General features: G+C 42.5%; 1 protein-coding gene across 5 annotated transcripts in view; it reads left to right on the top strand.

The window, feature by feature from the left end:
* Positions 1–20072, top strand: part of LOC119654257 (beta-glucuronidase-like) — an 83637-nt gene extending 63565 nt beyond the window's left edge. The window contains exons 2-14 of one of the 5 annotated variants that reach the window (XM_038059519.1): positions 395–689; positions 6111–6337; positions 6424–6603; positions 12748–12914; positions 12974–13116; positions 13175–13527; positions 13590–13762; positions 13845–13988; positions 14115–14199; positions 14263–14439; positions 14495–14633; positions 19492–19698; positions 19923–20069. In XM_038059519.1, the coding sequence (XP_037915447.1) occupies positions 6128–6337; positions 6424–6603; positions 12748–12914; positions 12974–13116; positions 13175–13527; positions 13590–13762; positions 13845–13988; positions 14115–14199; positions 14263–14439; positions 14495–14633; positions 19492–19685 (1965 nt within the window). In that variant the 5' untranslated portion in view covers positions 395–689; positions 6111–6127 and the 3' untranslated portion in view covers positions 19686–19698; positions 19923–20069. Of the gene's footprint in view, positions 1–394; positions 690–6110; positions 6338–6423; positions 6604–12747; positions 12915–12973; positions 13117–13174; positions 13528–13589; positions 13763–13844; positions 13989–14114; positions 14200–14262; positions 14440–14494; positions 14634–19491; positions 19797–19922 lie in introns of those variants that run through there. The other 4 variants (XM_038059514.1, XM_038059516.1, XM_038059518.1 and 1 more) reach the window with 4 other exon arrangements.
* Positions 20073–23259: the final 3187 nt, after the last annotated feature.

Genomic DNA, 23259 nt, shown 5'->3' with positions numbered 1-23259 from the left:
GTGGCTGCAAGGAAAATAACGGAATTATATTATATGTTAAGTTAAGAAACCATCCGTTTACGTTGAGTGGCATTCATTACCTGTTAATAAATGAAGATACAAAGAAACGACCCCATCGGCGAAGCCCCTGATTTAGTAAGGGCTTTCAGATTTGATAAGGGATGCATGTTTTTTACACGTCATTGATGCCTCTAGAACTCCATTATGCATTTAGTAAGTTAAAATTCGCTGCAATGGGTACAATGCGACTTCATTGTCCAACACTTCTGATTTTTGTACCCTTCAACCGAATACCAGTGATTTCAATAAATTGAATAGAAGCAACATGAGCGCATTATTTCTTCATTTGCATTTTTGGGACGCCATCAAGATAGCTTTGTTCTGTTGTTTTCAGAGCGAAAATCAACGCACAAAGATACAAGATACGACACACACGAGTATATAGTAATGTAAACATGGCTAATTAGCTGGATACCTAGCGTGTAGAAATTAAAGAATGAATGTAAAAATATCTAGGCATGTGTGTTAATAGTTTAAATTGAACGTGTAATCAAAGCGATCGCTAACGGTCGCAGCGCGTTTGAACTGCAATTCATATAAAGTAATTTGAAATACGTATTGAAATACGTACTTTCGCTGGCTCTACAGAGTACAAGAACAAGCTTCCAAAATAGGCCAGATACTGTCGAGTAAGTAAATTCTTTTATGTTTTCATGTACATATTACGTTTAATTAAAAATATTTATTTATATAAACTTAATTACGCAAGTTCTTACACTTTTTACTATTACGCTATCTTTAAGAAATTTTCTTCATTTCTTCTCTAGTATTATAGGTAGTTTTTACCTCTTTAATTATAGGAATCAGCTCAGCCCACTGACCATTCCACATTGACCCTTTTTGCAGTGCTATTGATTACTTCCTACTTCTCTATGTATGTGAACAAAATCTAGCCAGCTCACATATATCTCCGGAGCCAGCCCGTGCCATTCACAAGGGAAAGCAGCTTGCCCACTGCATAACCGAAGATCCCTTTAAGGACCCAAGGAATACCTACTGTCCGCAGCCTGGGTCTATCTAGCACTGAACAACCGCAAAGGAAGTACCTGAAGGGCTTCTTTCTCCTCTCCGCAAATTCGGCAATGGGTTTAGCTCAAAAACTCCCGCAATCGGTTCATATTACAAGAGGGTTAAATCTTCCTCGGCTGAGTCTGAACTTCGCCAGTGGTTGTAAAGTAGTGCGAGTAGATTCCATCCTTGGCAGTCAGCAGCAGATTGCAGAGTACGCCCATCGAGTAACTATCAAAAGCCCACTCATTCCCCTCTATATTCTTTGAAATGCCTCACCAGCCTGGAAGACGTCACCAATTACAATGGCCTAGCTGCCGGTCAGAGTAAGTATGTTACATTTGGGGCGCGGGCTATGTCCCCGCCATCGACAGACTTCCAACCACCCCAGTATCTTCGCTTGGAATACACTGGCAAATCCCAGAAGACCGACTCGCCTGCATTATACGTATCCGAAGAAGCTCCTGCATCAAATATTCATACTGTGCCATAACCCTGCAACAAGTCGCCGGTCTGCCACTCTACCTGATTGGGAAGCCCACTGGGAAATTCTTTTGAAGCTCGGCTTACGTATGGTATAATCCATTGGCAATGTTCAGAGTTCCTAAAGTACTTCGTAGGGTTTCGCTGCCAAACATCTAAACTCACGTAGTCTGGCAAAACTGCACGCACGGATTCTACCGAAGACAACGCACCCCTCCATTCCTGTTTAGAGCCTCCTTGGTAGCTTTAGTACTAAACGTTGTTCAATTCTCCTTGTACAGGGTTGCTCTGCCGTTTTCTTCAAAAAACCAAGGTCAGATATTGCCTGCTCTCGATAATACACACCAAACAGTCACAAGTTCTTCATACAGACGCTGCTCGTGAGGTTCTCGGTGGTTCGTGCCACTTCAATATCGCCTGTTTTGTTTATTAACACATCCCGACAAATGAAAAATTTGTCTCATCGCTGAAGAACACAAGTGCGTCATGTATCAAGATCCTTCTTCTCCTTTCGGCTTTCCTCCTTCAGCAATTCTTTCTGTATTTTCACGATTGCCGAGCAAACCGTAAACCAGTTCTTCTCAGACCTCAGCATCTCCGCAACTAAGTTCTCCGGGCTCGCCCTCCTGCCCAACACTTGATTTAGGCTCCTCCTCTCCATTGCAAAATTTTTGTGAAACATCACATGCTCTGGATCCTTCGGTATGCCATCGCAGCTAGGACAATTCGGAGAATCAACCCAAATCGGTGCAGATACTGCCTGTAGTAACTACCGTGAGGAACTGGGTAATGTGGCAGTTGGTCTCCCCATGTTTCCGCTCAAGCCACACCCTAATGCTGGGAATGAGCCTGTGCGTCCATCGACCCTTCATAGTCTCGTTCCATCTGCGTTGCCAGAGATCATGCGACTCTGACCTTGCCGCCTTTCTACGATCTGTGTGCCCTTCCATACGTCTTGCATGGCACAGCACACTCATTTCTTTCGTCAGAATGTCGACAGGGATCATGCCTGCCACCACCAATACTGCTTCATCTGATGTGATTCTAAAGGCACTGCACCCTCAAAGCCATCAGCCGGTAAACCGAGTTCACTTCTGAGAGTTTGTAAGCGCCTCTCCCCACACAGGTGACGAGTAAAGCAGGATGGAACGCACCAGTCCGACTAGAAGCAACCTGCGACAGTGTTTTGGCCCACCAATATTCGGCAACTTTTTTTCGAGTGCCTCGATGGTACTGGCTGCCTTTTGGCGTGCATGCCTCAATTTGTTGTCAATTATCAGCCCCGGGAATTTGATAGCCGTATATCTACCGACCTCCATTTTCAGTGTTATTTTTCCTGCAGTTGGTTATTAAAACCGCTTTCGTTTTCGCGTCCGTCAAGGTCAGCCCGGCTCTTTCTAAACAGGGTTTTACCGCTCTTACTATTTCTGTCGCGTAGACTTCACATCTTCCAGTATATATAAACGTGTACACCCATTGAAATGATTGATCAGGAACATAACCTGTAAGCGCGATTTTAATTTTTTTCCTAGAGTATGTCATCCATGTTATCTGTAGGGTAGCGAGCTCTTCTGAAAAGATCTTCATTCCACCACGGTGGCAATGACTTTTTGGCTATATTTTCCAGGGCAGGAAACTTTAAAGCGGTTTTGAATGTCTTTCCCAGAGCTTTGAATCTACTTCGTCTATCCTGACAATGTTACTATTGGAAGCACCGGAGAGTTTGTTTTTGATAACTTAACTAAACATCCTGGGGTCTCTGAAAGGGTATGAGGCCCTTGCAATGAGATCTAGGCGGAAAGAATCCCACTGCTATCTGAGAAGGACCACTGATCAGACACCCTTTACTCCTCCACCCTGAAAGCTTGTGAGGCGGTAAGTTCATAGGATTCCAGCTGAGGGTAATCGTTGGTTGGCCCGCTAATATGCAGCAAAACTCTTAGTACCATAATGGCACCGGTCGCCTGTCATCAGGCGTATTCTAGGTGTGCTCGGAGCTCATCTTTTTGCCAGTCATCATCTACAGATTTTTTACGCTTAACTTCGAAACGACCACGTGTGCACTGACTTCAACCTTGATCGTGTTCCCTTTTTGTGCAATTCCCAAAAATTATCAAGTCCTTTCACTAAGGTAAAATCAGCTATTTGCACCCAAGAATTTAGGTTCTTAGTGTTTCTGTTGGTTAGACCTTCGCATACTCCGTACGTCATGTGATGGTCTTGAGTTGCCGATACACTTAGAATATATCGCCCCTTTCGTGTCAAAAACCCATCTCCGAGAACTAATTCTTTACGGCGTCCACAATCTCGACGTATAGTGGCCCGGGTACGAATTTCGGTTATAGTCATAGATTTTTGTGATTGTCCAAAGGGAACAATGGGCCTATTATGTGCCTGAGTGCTGGAACTACCATTTCCCCCTTTTTTTAAGAAAAAAAAAGCCTCATACCCAGAAATACTTATTGCAGTCAACGTGTCTTTAACTGATTTCTAGTTTGCGAAGAGGTGAATGGAGATCGCATTTTTCACGCCCACTGTCAAAACCTCACATTTGACTGATCGCACTTTAAACGGGTTACATCGGTTTTCTGGGCCTTTCTTTCAGCTTCATTAGAATACCAGCGAGAAATGAAAGCCAGTATTCTTAATAATATGCTTTGGTTTCAGAATGCTGCTCTGTCATTTGAAGAGCTGCATTGAAGAACTAGCACTGCTTCAACAAAATGGATCCATTATATTTTTAGCGTTGTTCTACATTTTCGGACGAAATCAACGGCGCACGGTTCATGACGGAGGACCCCAGACGTTAGGTTTTTAAATCACGGATTTGTCTTCGACGTGCCACCTGACCAAATGACTCTCTCTATTTTCGACAGCTCTGGTCCGATCCTCATAAAGCTTTTTGTAGTGGACGTTATTAGGGAACTATTTATTCTCAGTCCACTCACAGTGGCTTACGTACATATGATGCAGATTTAAATCCCAGCTTCTAAAGCTTTTCAATTCCAACTTCTATTTCGATCACCTTAACTGGCCCAACCTGAAAACAAGAATTTTGAGACAACTTGAAGATACGTCAAGCGATAATAACTTCAACCTTTTTCTCCTGTTTGGAAAATACGGATAGTAACGGAGCTGTCCGCCTTACATTACTAACACTCAACTCCAAACATTTTCGTCGTCATCGAGGTTCTATAGAATATTTCGGGCCTTCGCCTTCAGGATGTCCTTCCTCCACCCATCACGATCCATCGATCTCGTTCTATGATACATTCTACATTATATTTCGGAATCCAGCGAATGAAGAGTTGTCCTCGTCGACAGAATGTCCCCGTACTTACATGTTTTTCTCATTGCCCCCCCCCCCTCCAGATTATGAATCACTTTCATGGGTCATGGATCTCCTGATTTGATGAGTTAAGTGAGGATGTCATTTATGCTTGACACCTTGTTCATTTTTTGGCATATGATTGCTGGCTCTATTTTTTCTAAAGTTGCCGGTTCATTATTCCCATTTTGCTTCTTGTAGGTTCTGGTTGAATTGTATGCGAGGGGTTGAAGGGTCCTTTGAAAAGACGCCAATCTCTTACGTACTTCTCTTTCGCCCCCAATGATTGCCCCATTTTTGTTTTTACAAACGGTGGTTTTGGGTTCATATCCACTACGTTGTAGTATTAGCTGCTCGTCGGAGATTTTTTGTCTTCGTCCTTGTGTTTCGCTTTTAGTTTGTTGTCTGTATGCCCCATTTTTCTTGTCAAGCGTTTCCTGGCATACGTCAACAAACCAATGATTTCTCCTGTGCCGAGTGTGTTCAGGTAGCTCTACATGATTTTCATCCTGGATCCGAAATTTCCTCCTTAGGAAGGGTCACATGGAATATGCATAAGTCAATATTGACAACGTATTGAAAACTACTGGGGGCGAACAATATTATTTTCTGCCTGCCTAGCTGAAGCAACAAAAGCATATATGTCAAACTTGGCATAGTTCTTTTACAATCTCCTCATTGAAGTGCTTCACTTGTTTAGGCAGAGAGGATAACGTTCATTTCAAATTACATATAAAGTTGCAAATGGATCCATTCACTTCTTAATATGACAAACTCCCCCGATATATCCAATATTGGTCAATTTTCAATGCTAAGGAGGGGTGGTGGTAAGTTTAGTCCCTTTCTTGTAAGCTACTGAAAGATCGGGAGGAATTTGACTTCCGCAGCTGCTAAAGGTTCTCTTGAGATAGACAAAACTCTCGCGGAATGAACAACGATTTTTTAAATGAATATTCAGGCAAAGGTTTTAAAAGTTTTGTTTGAAGCAGCAGAAGTGTCAAAACATATGTCAAAACTCAAAAAATTTTGACTGATATATATATTTAGGAACCCTGCTAATTTCATGCCGGCTGTAAAATTACAAATTTATAACTTCAAGAAATTTGGCAAGTATTTTGTCTCCTTCCAGTTTCCAGGATATCCTAGACCATAAGTTCCATACAGTTAAATTTCTCAATCTGTCTTTCAACAAATAGACAAAATTGATCAATTAATTTTTTTTCTTTTCCAGCATTCTCTTTGCTTGCTATGGGCGCCATAGCTTATGTAGTAAATTTTGCATTTGGACTTGTGCTAATGAATTCACAAATACCACAAACAAAAGGACTCCTTTATCCCCGAGAATCCGAAACTCGAGAAGTTCGGAGTCTCGATGGGATATGGAACTTTGTGAAATCAGAAAAATACAGTGTGACGCAAGGAATTCGGGAACATTGGTACAAGAATGATCTTAGTAGAGTGAGTATTCGAAACATTTTTAGATCGTTCGTGATATATCCATACTTTTATGAATGAAAAATTATATCTGAATATTTTTATCCTAGGTAAGAAAGACAATTCCAATGCCTGTTCCAGCAAGTTATAATGACATAGGAGAGGATGCAGACTTACGTGATCACGTGGGGACAGTATGGTATGACCGAAGATTCTTTATTCCAAAACATTGGCAGAAGGAACAGCGGGTTTGGATTCGATTCGGCAGCGTTCATTACGATGCCCATGTGGTGAGTTAAGGACGATGATTTTACATAAATTCTTAATTTTTCAGGAAAGTATGGTAACTTTCCGGCGAAACTATCTTTGTCCCTGCAGAATTGCTCCATGCAGATGACCCTGCAGTCTCTGCTTAGTTACTACTTCCACTCATTCGTATTCTTCTTGGAACCCAAGCTCTTTCCCGGTGAGTAAAAGTAGCGCATGATTTAAAATTCCGAAGTGCCCTGACTGCGAAAATCGAGGGTATTTGCGAGCTTTCTTCTATCGTTAAGATACTAGTTAAAATTATCCCGGAGCACATCAAAGAACACCTCAAAAGCTTGATCAGAAAAGAGGCTTATTTCCGCTCTAGATCCACCTGTACCGACTAAATTAACACCTCCAGATCATTGGGGAGAATTGTGCGAAGTTTAGATAAACACTTCAAGTTGCTCTTCATCGCTTGCAAGAAAGGATTCGAAAGCGTCAACAGAGAGTACATCTCTACATAGGAGTGGTATTCCAGAGAAACTAATAGCGATTATCAGAGCAACACTTGATGCTCGAATAACTTGCCATCGTGTCCATCGAACGTACTACTCCTTCTTTAAATCAACGCGTGAAAACGTAGCTAATATATTTGCTCGTCGTAACTGACAGTTTTAAGGCCGAGATTCAATCCGGGCTGGAGATCATATTTCCAGCAATTTTTTCGCCGGATTTGGAACTTCCTCAGTTGCTAATTCAGGGAATTCCTCAGGGTTTATATGGACTGCAAAAAGTGTTAAATATGTTCTGCCATGTGAAACAGAGTCGACTTCGTTACATATTTATTTGACATAACCTTGATTTTCGCGGTAATCATTTTTTTCCTCACTAACTTTTATTGTAAATGTATCTCTTCGAATTCAGATTCATTTCTTCAACATTGACAGGCCCTTCTAGCCTTGAGGCAACTTTTTCGACCAGTCGCGAAGGCCATAATAATGGTGATAATTACCAATACCATGTTTTCTTTCTACATTTTCGAAAAAAAACTTGTCAGGGCCTATCTTATCAATCATTTTTGTCATAACGACCGCCATTTCGTCTTTAGAGAGCCGCTACTTGAACAACCTCATTCAAATCTCTTTCTGGAGTTCACCGGAAATCCTAGTTGAAGTACACATTATCAGTTGCACGTTGGCAGTCACCTATCAGCACAACTCCGCTTCATCATTGTCGATTCCTGGCAATGTCTTCAAGCTGCCTCCGCGATTTCCTGAGTAGCTTGCACTCCTCCTCCATTGTTCAACGCCAAGTAGGACATTCCACTCGTTGGCTATCTTAGGATAGTGGAATCCATTACATGTCATAACCTATAATGGAGTTTTCGCCCTTCACTAAGGCGTTCTAATCAACACGCCCACGGGTATCTAATCCGTACGCAAAACAAGTTCTTCATCGATTATTATTGTCTTGGGCCTGAATACTCAGATAATATATAAATTGGTCAACTTTTTTGATACAAATAGGAACAGGGCGACAGCCAGTCAGACTGAGAGAACCTTGACTTTGTTAGTGTTTATCTTCAGTCTGAATTGGCTTGCCCCTTGTTCTAAATCTAGAGCCATTTGGTCAAGGTTGATGACTTGATTAGTACGCAAATGTTATCAGCGTAATCAAAGTGTTTGAGCAAAAGTGGCATAGTCCATCGAGCCGCTCCATATTCTCTAGTGAAGGCAGCATGAAGAACCTCACTAATAACGAAAGGAAAAATTATCGGTGACAAAATGCAATCCTGGGTGACTTCAGTTTAGACTTGAAATTCCTCTGATATTCTGACTCGTGGATATTCCTAACATTTTGCACCGTCATATGTCCGTCTGGTAATAGCTATTATTTTTTCCGGAATGACCCTCCTGCGTAGAGCTTTCTATATACACGCTGTACAAACCTTTCTCGAAATCAATGAAGAGCGGGCGGAGCGATGATCTGAACTCCCTTTCACGCTGATCCGAAGAGTGTTAATGTGGTTGGTACTGATGGATCCAGAGCGAAAACCAACCTGCTCGAAGTAATCCTTCATGAGTTCCAGGATGATTCTCCCTAATATCTTCGCGACAGCAAAAAGCGCGCAAATTTCCTTCCAATTGTCGAGATGGAATCTCACCAGATGTGGTGAAGTACTCTTTCCAATTCTTCAGTTGCTCATCCTCATAGATGAGAATTTGCTGCGGCTTCACTCATCAGCGCAATAGTGGAATTCTTTTTGTCTCGGTCTCGCAGGTATCAACAGAACTCTCCTGCTCAGAACTCCTGCTCCTAACGTTCTTAGATCCTTCATGTCAACTATATCTTGTTGTGTCCTTTTTTAGACATGGCAGAAAACTCTCGGTAGATTTTATGAATTGGGCCTAGGAGTAATTACCAGTGTAAGAGATTGCTCTATTGTGAGGGTCAAAAAGGTGGTTTTGGGAGTGTAGGAAAGAGAGGAGTTGAAGGAACAGATGAATATAAAAACGGTTTTCTTCGGCTTTCCTAATCTGCATGACCTGGCTTATAAGGGGGTGAGGTATGTCCGTGATTTGGTTAGGTAGTTAGTTACATCAAGGACGAGGACAGCGTCGATGCCGGAAATTCGGAAATGTACTTATAATGGTCTCAATTCTTGTAAATATAAGAGCGGGGAATCGAAGATGGATAGGGAATCAAAAGATAGATAGGGATTTCCATTGGGTTGGGTTGGGTATCGGTGAATTTATATAGTAATGTTTTTGTTGGACCTGCAAAGCATGCAGTCACCCGCGTATTGTAGGTTATTGATGGGATTGGGGTTACGATTTGGTTAGGAAAATCTGCGGTGAACACTGACCTTTGGTAAATGCCTGCTGAACATATGTGTGGGGATAAAAGCTGTTGCTAGATATTGAGTTGGTATTTCCGCTTTCCTAGGCAGCTGAGAGTTGCGAATGGAAGTTCACGATTTCGAAAGGGTTACAAATGAGTTTGGCAAGACGACCATGGAGTCGAAAGATTTTCTTAGGTCTAGGAGGTAAGCTATAATTGGAATATTCCAGTTGATACCGAGAAGAAGAAGATAGGACGGAAATGGACCTGTAGTTATCGGGATAAAGAAAATTTTCATTTTTTTCAGGATTGGAATCATATTAACACTTATCGGTTTAATGGGGAAATGGGTGTTGAGAAAGCAATAGTTGAGATTGGAGAAAGGAAGGTGGAAATTTCTAGAGCATATTTTTTTGAGCCATGGATGAGATTCAATCCATACTTACCGATTTCTTGCTTATAGACGTCGTGATCAACATCGTGACGACGTTTGGTGTGATAAAATGGATGAGTGAGGGTTTTCCGGAGGTCTGGGTGATTGTGGGGGTAGGTGAATAAGTTTTGTGTGGATTGTACGCGGCAGAATGATATGGTCAATTGAAATTTGGAAATTGATTCGCTGATCTCTGTTTTGAAAATTTGATCGCGGTTGTGCAGAATGCAATGGTGAGCTTGGAAGAAGTGGTCTGCTAGCATGTTCGGCTTTTCGGGTGAAAAGATGCGAAAAGAAGAGATCGCATTGGGGTTTCTTGGGTGGTTTTACCCAGGCGAGGGTAGGTTTTCCTCTATATTCTGAAAGTATCAATGTGAGTGTTCAGCTCAATGTAGAAAAAACATTTGTGGAGGTAGTCGTCGTATAGGGTTATAATTCGTTAGAGGATTTATCTGTCAAGGTTGTAGATTTCTTCAACCGAATGCTGCTGAGCAGGTAGCCGATACCCTGTCCCAATATAAGGCTGATGTAACAGCGTTGCAGGAGATGCACTGGGCAAGGACCGGTTTCCTGGAAAAGTAAACAGTGTATTCGGAGTAGGTTTCTTAGTCAGCTAAAAAATGAGACTTGCTGTTATCGTCTCTGAAAACATAACCGAAAAGCTAAACAGTCTGCATTTGCGAGGCAAATTTAGAAATACAAGCCTCATTAACGTTCACGCCCCTACAAAGGTGACTGTAGAGTCGGAGTAAGATACCTTCTACGAGTCAGTTTAGCGGACCCTAAGTATGATATCAAAATCATACTTGGAGATTTCAATAGTTAAGTAGGGACAGAGCTCGTATTCAGGCGATACGTCGGCTCCCATAGCTTACATAGGGATACCAATGATAACGGATTATTCAATTAGCAGTACCGCACGAAATAGTTGTTGGAAGTACTTGGTTTGCGCGTAATACACTTCGATGCTCATCCTGCCGAAACAATCATCGGCCCATACCAAAAAGGTTTCACTCCAGGCAAATCAGCAACAGATCAGATGTGCCCTCTGCGGCAAGCGGTGGAGAAACTGCTGGAATATGGTCATCAGTTGCACCATCTTTTCATCGATTTCAAGGCTACCTATGACAGCATAGTCAGGGTAACACTCTACACGGCCATGAGAGAATTCCTCCCTCCTCTTTAACCTGACCCTGGAAAAAGTGATTCGCGATGCAGATGTCAATGCAAGAAGCATCATCTTCTGCAAATCCACTCGACTACTGGCCTACGCTGACCATATTGACATTATGGGATATACAGTTTACCTTCATCCAAACCGAACAGGCAGCGATTGGCGCGAAATCTCGGGTTGAACATTAATGGAGGCAAGACGAAATATATGGTGGCAACGTCAGTATCAAAAACGAAAGAACGAACAACATTGAATCGCACTGGTCAAACGATAACAAGAAAGATAAGAGACTACAACTTTGAGACCGTTGAAAATTTCTCTTATCTAGAGTCGAAATTCACAACCGATAACAGCTATGGCGATGAAATCCGCGCACGATTGTTGGCAGCCAACAGATCCTATTTCAGCTTACAAAAACTGGGTTAAATCTCTTACTGCACACGACTATGATCTCGCTAGTATTCCTCGGAAACCTGGGTTCTTAACAAGAAAAATTGCGAACTCTTAGCAGCGTCCGAGAGAAGAATCCCCCGAAGAATTTTTGGCCCCCTACATGACGGTGGAGGATTCCGTAGCATACATAACAACAAAATCTATGAGCGACACTACGACCGCCTGGTTGTGGATGAAATCCGGCTCAAGAGGTTGCGGTGGGTGGGTCACCTAATCCATATGGATAATGATGATCCAGCCCGGAAAGTCTGGGCATTATCTATGGTAGAAAAAGGAGACGAGGAAGGCCCTGCCTAAGATGGAGCGATGGCATAGGTATCAAATTGGTGGACCTCGGCACAAAACTGGGGTGTCTGGAGTTCGTTACTAAGGCAGGCCTAGACCGAATATCGGTTGTTTCGCCGTTAATGATGATGATGATTCGAATAGCGGATAACAGCAATGTTAATGTTGTTGATAAATTGGTCCAGATACCTTCGTGGAACGTGAGAAGAGCTGAGCTCAAGTCGGACAGGCTGAAGTTGGGATGAGCGGTTGTGAGAAAACGATGGAATCTTTCTCCATTCTGGTTTGACCGTGCATCAAACCAAAACTGATGTTTTTCGTTAAGATCTTCGCCTTTTATTCAATACCAGGTATTACCTTGTGTTCTTGGTTGGCAGACAAGGAAAAAATGAAACCCCTGAAAATTGTGGACATCGGAGAATTGGTCGGGACAGTAAATGACATCCACCAAAACCTAGGACGATTTTGTTTCAAAGGAAATGAGAGTAATTTCAAGTCATTTGAAGCTGTTGGTGCGTGGAAAATATTAGTGAAACTCGTCGATAAGAATGGTTGTACCACCAGCGGTGAAACGAGGATTGGATTGTGAATGGTCAATACGGGAAAGCTGGGTTTGCGCTTATAGTGCAACCTTGTTTCACACAGGAACTCGCTATAAGGCTCGATTTTGAGCATTTCTCTCCGCCATACCCTAACGAAGCTTTGGCAGTTTCGGTAATACGTGGTGGTTGTTACCCTCAATTTGATGAAAACTTTGACGTCTGTTTCAATGTTTTTGAAATATTGGCCCCGACCATCAATTTGATCACACTTAAAGCAACAGTAGATTGAATGGCAGTTGAGGACTACTCACTGACAGGACTTACTTGCACGGTCAACTTTCACTTTAGGTTATTAAGATAGCTCTGTCCCCGGACTTGGTCATACCCACTCTGGACTGTCATTCTGCCATTTACATTCATTACATATGTTACATCAGTTTTGTTGTTCCAATTTCAGTGGGTGAATGGAGTTCAAGTTTTGCAACACGAAATCGGTCATCTACCTTTTGAAGCGGAAATATCGAATGTTGTTAAATATGGCGAAGAGAACTTAATAACAGTACTTTGTGATAATGCTTTGTTAAAAACCACTGTGCCTCAAGGAAATATATTAGAAAAGGCAACGTAGGTGATCTAACAAATAAACATGCCCACGTTAAAGTATATTTTCTCCCATTTATTAGAGACGATGGCGTTACTTTGATACAGTCGTACAGTTTTGACTTCTTCAACTACGCCGGTATTCATCGATCTGTTGTTATTTACACTACTCCAAAACTTTACATAGAGGATGTAACCGTGACAACTGATTTATCCGAGAGAAAAGGTACAGAACTAAAATTGTCAATTCTTTTTGGGTGTCAACTAAGTTCTTCGCATTTCAGGTATAGTTCAATATGAGGTCAAAATCAATGGTGACAAAGGAAACTGGCTTACTTATGTGAAAGTAAACTTGCGGAACAAGGAAGGAGATGTGGTTTCCACGACTAAATCGGGATCCGATCTACAAGGCGTCTTAATCGTTGACAATGTTAAACCTTGGTGGCCTTATCTAATGCACCCCGAATATGGATATTTATATACTCTTGAAATATCACTGTGCAATGAAGAGCAGCAGGACATTGATATCTACAGGCTTAAGGTCGGAATAAGGACACTGGCGTGGGACAAAAGTAGGTTTCTAATAAACGGTGAGCCTGTCTATTTCAGAGGATTCGGGCGACACGAGGATGCTGATGTAAGTGGCATTGATGGTCTGCTTTCTGGGCGAGTTGATCTTACTTGTATTTTCTTCTTCAGATTAGGGGAAAGGGTCTAGATCTAGCACTATTAACTAAGGACTTCAATCTGATCAAATGGATTGGAGCTAATTCATATCGTACATCCCATTATCCATATTCGGAGGAATCAATGCAGTTTGCTGACGAGCACGGAATAATGATAATTGACGAATGTCCCAGTGTAGACACAGAGTAAGTAAATTCAGTTGGACAGTTTTTTTTTTCGATGAAATAATAAATAGGCATTTGAAGCTAAATATATCTTCTAATGCAGGCATTACGGACAAGCATTATTGGACAAACACGAATCTTCAATTGAACAATTAATTCATCGTGACAAAAATCACCCAAGTGTAGTGATGTGGTCCATTGCAAATGAACCAAGAACAGCATCTGGACAAGCGGATGCATATTTTGAGTAAGTTATAGGAGCAAGAACAGTAACCCTATTGATTGAAGAATCAGATCGTTAAACCGTCTGACACGCCTGTTTTTCATATTGCTATTGCGTCCTTTCTAAGTAGAATATCAATTTATTTCCTAGGAGAGTCGCGAATTTCACAAAAACACTAGATAACACACGCCCAATTACTGCCGCTATAGCTACCCCCGCCTGGGACGATAAGGCTGTAAGTTAAACTCTCTAAACGAAAGGATGCGAATATCTAATTTTGAAGTATTTCTTTTGACAGGCTAAGCATTTGGATATAATAAGCTTTAATCGTTACAATGGATGGTATAGTAACCCCGGCCATTTAGATATGGTTACTCAACATGTAGTGGAAGAAGCGGACTCGTGGCATAAAAGACATGACAAACCTGTTCTCATGTCCGAGTATGGCGCAGACACACTTGAAGGATACCATTCGGTGCGTTTGATATGTAAGGAAATCAACTTTCTGCTAACTGTAGACTGCATTTCAGTTGCCTGAATTTGTTTGGAGTGAGGAATATCAATCGAAGATACTTTCACAGCATTTCAAAGCTTTCGATTTGTTACGGAAGCATGATTGGTTTATTGGTGAATTCGTATGGAATTTTGCTGATTTTAAGACTGCACAAGGTGAGTATTTTATTAATTTTAGCATTTAATTAAAAAAAATACATCTAGTGCCAAAAATAGCACCAGCATAAATTCATATATTTTCTTGGAAGACTTCTGTTTATTTTTTTTTTTTTAATGAAAGCTTGAACTCTGCACTTTTTTGAGAAAATATGCTGTCCCTATTTTTTCGCCCGCATCTGCATGCTTGCGTCGTTTTTTTTTTGTTGGCTTTCCCTAATTTAAACTTAAATTCCAGCAGCATTCTAAGCCTAAACAAAGTTAGATACCCTCTGCTGCACTGTTCTCACTGTGCTTTTTAATCTGGAAAGTCAAGTGGTTGAAGGCGAAGATCCGATGTTGAACTGCTGCTGAAGACTACCGCAAAGCGAGAGAATTGTGGCTGCCAAATTCCAGTACAGGCTTCCTAAAGATGAAATTGTTAATGTGATGGGTGATCTGAATATCAACGTGACCTCTGACAAAACTTTGTTGGGCATGTAATCAAAGGCATGGTATTGGGGCCCGTAACAACAATTGTGAAGTGTTTCGTTCCTATCGAGGTGCCATTTGCTACTCAGGTACAAAGGTTCGTCACAACCAATTGGCAGATATACTTGTCTGCCGCGAAAATTAGACTGAGGCATACAACGTTTGAGAGCTTATTCCGCCCTCTTAGTCCGCCCTCTTAGTCCGCCCTCTTAGTCCGCCCTCCTAGTCCGCCCTTCAGTATTTTAACTCCTTCTGTATTGTAAAAAATCCAAACTGGATGAAAATTATGCTGGGCTCCCCTCCACCTAATTTGGTTCAAGTCTCTTTTCCGTCGCACCTCGCCACAAAGTTCTCGGGAGGAGCATCCTCTCTCTCGCCAGAACGGTAAAGAGATAATATTAATGATAATAGTAAGAAATGTAAACTTCACTTTTTATACGTTGGAGGCACCGCCAATCGGAGAATTGTATGCCTGGGCGCGTAAGTTAGCTTAAGTTATCAATTCCCTTTTAGCGACCGATCATATTGTCAGAGAATATGCTTGGCAAAACGATGAGACTGTGCATTGCGTTCGTGATTGCTGAGGTGTTCGCGAGTTGTCCTGGAAAATGGACCACACGATCTAGAATGTCCCCGACAAAGACAATTTACAATTCACGGATAGAGATTGGGTACGACTTTTAGATATCGGACACCATTTATGATTAGTTCCAGGAATGTGCGCGTGCTTTTAACAACAGTGTCGAGGTCCGCTTAATGCTCCCTTTCTCCAACTTTAGTGAGGAGTTTGGCGATATAAATTCTCTAGTTCTGAGCGAAGTGAAATGATGGGATCTGGAGCTGGATCTGGTACTCCTTCCCCTCTTGCGGCAGCGTGTGAATCCGGCGTCGGACTCTTACTGACGGCTATCGCAAGGTCTCACCTCATATGGCAGGATTTCGACCACGTTTCGCAATTGTATAGTACCTCACGCCAACGGAGATTTCTGATACGGTGGAGAACGATGCTTTCTATGAGCAATTACACGCATTTCAGGAAAAGCTTCCTGTGATCGTTATGGGTAATCTGAATGCCAAGGTGGACTCTGACAATAACTTCCTCAGAAAATGATGGGGGGACACGGCTTTGGTGACCTTTTCAGCAATGGTGAAAGGTTTGTAGACTTCAGCGCTTCAGCATTTACAGTATAGTTTTCCAGTACAGGTCCGTCGTCGATCAGTCGACACCCAAATGACCTTTTGGAACATTTAATCATTTCGACCATATAGCGATCAGCGGTAGATTTAGGAGTTGTCTCCTGAATGTGCGCAACAAAAGAGGTGGTAATATTGGCCCCGAAAGGACCATCATCTAATTGTCGTTTAGCTTCGTTTGCATATCGCTACTAAATCTGGTCGCAGTGGAAAAGGTGTTGCCCCGTCGGACTCCAAATTTAATACGATCTGTCTCCGCGATTCGGCTGCAGGGCACCCTTGAGTGTGACAATAGGAAGATATCTGCGTCCTTTCTACTGTCGCGAAAGCATTGGCTAAAAACATCCTGGAAAGCATTAATGAACACCTTGAAAGCAAGCTGGTTTCCATTCTGGATCCATTTGTATCGATTACATTAACACGCTTTAAATCATTGTGGGGTAATGTGCGTAGTTTGGATCACCGTTGTATTTGCTCTTCATCGATTTTGAGAAAGCGAAGGTTTGTATTTGATTCCGTAGCCAATATAACCGCGAAATTTTTGGACGATACAGTCGTCCGCTGTGGATAAAATGCGGCTGAATAGGTTGTGCTGGGTGGGACACTTAATCCGTAAGGGTGATCCCAGATAGCTTTTAGAGATATCGAATTGGTGAACCTCGTATGTCTGAAATTCCTTAAACCTGGACAAGATACCGATTATTACGCTGTTGATGGGAGCCATTATCGAAGCGACATATGACATCATAAAATTCAGGTCCTGAATCGACGTATTTTGGTGCTCATTATCAGTGAGGTTGAAGTACCTGCCTTGGGTGAAGAGCATGGAGAGGTTTAACTAATGATATTATCTGTTCTCAAGAGCGCAGCAGCCTAATGACCCTGCTTGGTTTTTCCCTGAACCACGGACATTGGCCAAATCGCTCTGAATTAAGAAAAGACAAGAATAGTCGTATTGAAAATGATCAAAAACAAAAGTGAGATTCGGACTGACCACCGCACTGCTGCCAGCTTCGGCATTTTGCTGGGCTGAATTTGATCGTGTCATGCCATGTAAGGTGGTAGACGAGGCAGCTGACCGTTTTGAGATGTGCAGAGGAGCAGGCGTCTGGATGATTCTCAGTGGAGAAGAACACAGAGGTTGCCTGCAAATCGTAAAAAGTAGCGCGGAGGACGAAAAAAACTAGAGTCCTTGATTCGCACGAGTTCTGTAGTGTATGTGCTTTTTGAACTGAACGACCTTGCTTATCATGGTAGATAATGGCGTCTCATGTAGACTGATCCACCTGTCGATGAGGACTCTGGTTACTGTGACTGCTTCCTAGTCTGGAAGCGGTATTGCTTCCGACCATTGGGTGAAATTTTCCACGATCGTAGAACAATACCGGAAACCTTAGTAGAGTGGAAGCTTAATGAAGTCGACGTGCAATGCGCCAACCATCCCTCCGGCTGGGGCAATATCGGTTGACAGGGTTCGCATGAGCTCGTTCTGCGATTGAGATCTCGCCGCATGCCAAGCCAAACAAAATTTCGAGGATACAAAACGTGTGGTATACCTGGCGCTCAGGTGTGAGAAGTTATGAAGGGCTTCAAATTCTGTACGCGACGTAAAGCTGATTTTGGGTTTAACTGCTCTCGAAGCAACTTCGAGCGATTGGAAATTCAGGCTCAATGTACTTTGGATGTGCTGAAGCTCCTGGTACTCTGGAGGGATGCTACGAAAGCTAAGGGCCTTGTTCAGTGAAAATCATGAATGATCTGCCCCCGCGAATCTTCTAAAACTTTTGAATAGCAGCATAGACAGTCAAAAGCTCGCGGTCGAAGGCACTGCAGCGGAGATCTTCCATTGCGTAGGGCCAACGAGGCGCCAGGTCTGAGGAAGGTCATGGTATTCGTTTAAGCGAAAGCATCTTTGCTATGGATAAAAGCGGCGTCTGCTTCTGGGGTCCAGGCAATCTCCACCTTTTTTTTTCGGAGTAAGACCTATCAACATTGCGCTGAGTGGCACCAGGTCGCCGTCCACTAAAGGGAAAATCGAGCCAAAAAGTCCAAAAGGCATCGTGACGGCGGTCTTCGGCGCTTCTCCATGATGAGGATCTGAGGATTTTGCCTAGTTCCTAGGCTCTATCTGGCTAGTGGCGGAGGCGCTATCCTCTGGCGTCAAGGCCATATAGTCCATTAATATGAGGTAAGTGGTAGCATCGAAAAGCTGTTGACCTCGAAAATCGGCGGTCAGGTTGTAGTGACAGGAAATCCTGCACCCAGGAGGAGCAAATCAAGTTTCTAAGGGCACTTAATGTCATCGAGTAAATGCGTGAAATTTTTGACGCGCAGTGGTCGAAGAACGTAGAATTTGTGCTACCATTTTCTTCTTGCACTCAAAATAGTCGACTACAGTAAAAGTCCAACCGAAGACTCGATGTTCGGTTTTCGGTGGGAGCTTTAGTAACGCCGACCATTTAATGTTTTGCTGGAAGAATTCTAGGGGAGACTTGCAGTTCAATGCGTGACTGCCGTAAGTGCAATGGAACCAACACCGTTATTTGTGCTGCGGGTTGCTGAAATGGGCGTGATCAGATCCGAGAACACGATGTAAGGCGTTTTTGATGTCAGTTTTCTCCCTGCCTCCCAGTGAGGGAGATGAGTTAGGCAATTAAAGCGCAGATGGCTGTCATATCCTCCACCGAGGATTCGACCGTAGGGGCTGAGCTACAACGGTGGCAGCCATTGATAATGTGCTAACTGCCACAAGTAAGTCATGAATGAGCTAGTCATACAATGAAGCCAGTTCGTCGAGGGGATGATTTCACTCCTTTTAAGGTGCGGACGATGGCTGATAGGAGGAGGTCGAGCCACTGATAACATTGTTGGTAAGGACAGATCCGGGAAATCTCTTCATGCTTTATAGGGCAGCGTCGGTTAAACTCTTTAAAATCTCAGCTTTTAGGAACTCGTATTTGCCAGACTCTGGAGGATTCAAGAGTAAATCAGATTTCTTGTGAAGTGCTTATTAATTTAGAAAAAAAATTCATTTAAAAAGAAAGGAAATAATCAGGAGGAAGGGTACGGATTTTAGCACTTTGAGTTGATTTGGTTATAATATTACTTTCGTTCCACATTCCTTACAATATTCCCCAATCATTCCCATTGAAATATATCCTGTAAATAACTAATTCTATAACATAATCTTTAGGTGTCACACGGGCTGGTGGAAATAAAAAGGGCATATTCACAAGGAATCGGCACCCGAAAGCAGCGGCACATTTATTACGGCAGCGGTACTTCAGCATATGTAAGGAGGAGAGAAAAATTTGCCAAATTCCCAATGATGTATTCCTTTATGTATCGGAACGGGAGCAGCAACTGCGTGATCGAAGCGAGCTATAACATTGGGTCTATGGTAATTTTATTGTCTCGCTTTAATATTAGTATCGTAATGTCTGAAGACTTATTTTGTATAAATACAATAATTGAAAAAAAATTAAAAAAAAACGAAAATGTGACTTTTTTATATTGAACTTTGGAATCTATGATTTAAGACCCTCTCTTTCTAGTAAGAATAAGAGAATCTGATAAGGGTTCGAAATCTGTGAATGGCACTAACTACTAACTTTATCAATTTAGGTTGAAAAACTCAGCAATTATCGAGGTGACGACTAGTGGAACTGAAGTAAAACAAGGAATGCTGCTGGGGCTTGGAACCAAAATATTACGATGTCCACCATGGTAGTACATGAAAATAAGTTTGAAGCTATATGGTGTGTGATAGACATACAGAAGACCAAACAAACAGATAAGCGGAGAGGTAGGTATACAGACCTGTGAGGAGTGGCCAGACCTCCTATCAGGCGCGTCCCCAGGTGGCGGATAGGGGCATACCTATTGATGTGTAAATATGTGCTCATGCATTTTTGACAGAAAATGTATGGGTATATGTTTGCACATCTCTGGTGCGTGGACCAAAATGGCTACAGGAAAGGCACCCAGAGAAGAATCTTATGGTGCAGAAGTTCCAAATAACGCTTTTGGTAATCAGCACTCCCATTTCCTCAACTGCGGTGTTTTATTAGTGAATATTTAACCAATGCAGTATTTAATTCAGCAATTGATTTAAAAAAGGTGCTCAACCGAAACAAACCACTCCCAAGAGCAAATCCAGTTATTTCCAGAGTAAGTTAAGCCAAGAGGAGGTGGGGAAGTTTTTCGATAAAGGTTCAACCAATCCAACGGCGCTTGCATTAGAAGGCCTTTTCAGCCCATGAGGCTAGAAAAGTGAAAGTTGTGCCGATAGTCCCGAAGGACCTACTATATGTAGGTTGGGTGAGTTGACAGCTTCGGTAATTCAGTTTTTTGTACAAATGAAAACTCATTTTTCATTATTGATTATTTCAAATCCTATTTTCAATCATGGAACTTGGTCGCACCGTTACAAACATGCCAATTGCACAGGCGCAGTAACCAAGTGCGTTGTTCTGCCACTCAGCTACTGCATTGGAATCTATTACGACCATTTGAGTAGGTTTGGACTGGCAGTGAAAGCGAAGAAGTGACCAAAGGTGTCATCGTTAAATCCGCTCTTATTCCAGAATTGCAACACAAGTGTGGGTCCTGCTACACCAGAAATCATCGAGCGTTTTCCTTGATACAATTGGGTCACTGGTTTCAAATCAGGAACGACTGGGAAAAGGCGACAGTATGTGGATCCCTTGTTACTTACAAATCAGTGAACGGTCTAAATACCTAGCAGTTGGAGAGGGAAGGCGAGTGTTGTTGTAATACAGCAGAAGTACCTTCTGTGGCAGCATCGTCCCAGCTAAGCCAACTCAAGGTGATTCCATTTCATGAAATAAGCCTCAACGGAATAGTCGCCTCGTTCTAATATGTAACCTATATACTTCAACTTCCGCCTTTTGATCAACACGGAAACAGGTATTTGGCCGGCATTACAACGAAGTTTTTCATTCAGATCTCTGTTAAACTAAAATTGAAAACTTTCATGTAACAGCAGTGGTCACCTTCTATATGCTGCTCCCACATAGCCTCAACTTGATGTTGGTGTTAAAATAGTTTCCTTTCCAGATTTCAGACAAAACAACGAAAGCCGTCCTAGCGCTGCCGCTATCAGTAGACATAAAGGACCGTGTATGGGGTCCGCCTAGAATGCCAGCTTCACCTGCACAGGTGGCCGGTGATCGATTGAAAAACGATTCGTCCATCCGGCTAACCTGAAATAAGATCAGTAAGTGTGGGGTATATACATCAAAACTTCACTTCTCAAAGCCTTTCACGGCCGCGGTTGAACTGATCGTGTCGTTCGGCTTGCCGGTACGTCTATGGTGTTTTCAGTTTAAGAGGCGATCAGATCGACTATGGATTGTTAAGGCGTGTGAAAGGCTTTACATTCGTCGATCTGCCTCCACGTTCCATGCCACCTTTGGGACACAGCAACACTTACGCTAGAAATAAAGACACTGCTGACGGCGGCCCAGTGCTCATCGAAATTCTCGGACAGGTTAGAGTTTGTATTATTTGCACAGTACGCAGTTTTCCCACTGATGGTCGATGGTCGGATCGCGCAGACGGCACGTATTAAGTATACTTCTTGTGCTGAACCAGAATCTATCTCGTTTCGCTGGCAATAAAGTTTCGAAATTTGCAGGCTGCTAGCCTATAAGCTTCTATTTCTATCCACTTGTTGTTGGACCGGATCAAATGGAAAGCAACTTAATCGCATTCTTTATGGTTCACGGAGTCCTCTTTTTTTGGGTCTAACACCCAAAGTTCAAAAATCAAAAGAGGGACGAACAGGGCTTCGGTTTCATGCCTAAAAAGAGGACTCCATGGACCATAAAGAGTGGGAGTAGGTTGCTCTCCATTTAGTCCGATCCGACATCAAGTGAATGCGGATTTATGACCCCTGAATCCCTAAACAAAAATTTGTGTAGCTTTGGTCCGAACTGTAGGCGGATTTACGTTGGATATAGTTCGCACACTTGCCATGTTTTGGGAATTATAAAAGGGAGCGTGTAACACCGCTTCGGTCACAGTGCCCCAGGGCAGAGGTGAGGCTGTATCTTGTGAATTGCCTCTGCCCTAGTACGAAATCGTAGCCGTCTTCGCCCCTCTTTTGATATAAGTTTCTAGTTCTTTTGGTCCCCTTTTCCGACAAGCAGGGAATACTTCATGTGTGTTCTTAAGCCCCCGCTCAATAGACAAATCGAACAATGCATCCATACATGGGGTCGTAATGTACAGCAGCTTTGATGAAGTCGTATTTTTGTCAGAGATGGGCATTATCCTCCTCCTGTTCAATCGGCCGGAGTAAAAGGGATGTTATTTATTATGAGTTCCAAAAAAGCTCTGTTGGCCGCTACAGAAGACCGCATAGAGCGAGTCGTTTGTCGTGTTTAAATTCTAGTTTCAATATCTCATGTAAGGATACTTCACCAATCCATCAGAATAAATTAACCGAGACAATACGTAAAATGTGTCAATAATACGCAATATGTGGCAATGAGAGGCGCTTGCCGGAATGGGGCATGCATCGTGGTTAATATGGGAGGAAACGGACAATACATAAATACGCTTTATTGTCGATTCCACAAAAAAAAAATAGGACTCCAGGTATATAATCATTTTCTTGAAAAGGATAAATATGTCGATAGCAGACACACTGCCGAGAAAAGTAAGATCGCCGTGAATAGGAAGAAAGTTGTCTTAAAGGGACGCCTTCCAGCATTAGGACCTTTAGTAGACCCATTATACTATCCCCATCTCCTATAGATAATTACAAGCGGCATAACCATTGCCGAGCTCCGAACCTGTGGCATGAGCAAGGTTACATCCTAACTAGTCCATCATCGCCTGATTTGATTACAACGGTATAATGGATCTTGTTTGAAGAAATCTGAGTTACGCGCTCTGAACTGATTCTTGCTAATTCTATGCAAGTGGCGAATGC

This window comes from Hermetia illucens, chromosome 4 (assembly GCF_905115235.1).
Source record: "Hermetia illucens chromosome 4, iHerIll2.2.curated.20191125, whole genome shotgun sequence".
Classification (NCBI taxonomy): domain Eukaryota; kingdom Metazoa; phylum Arthropoda; class Insecta; order Diptera; family Stratiomyidae; genus Hermetia; species Hermetia illucens.
This window is presented reverse-complemented; position numbering and strand designations above follow the sequence as displayed.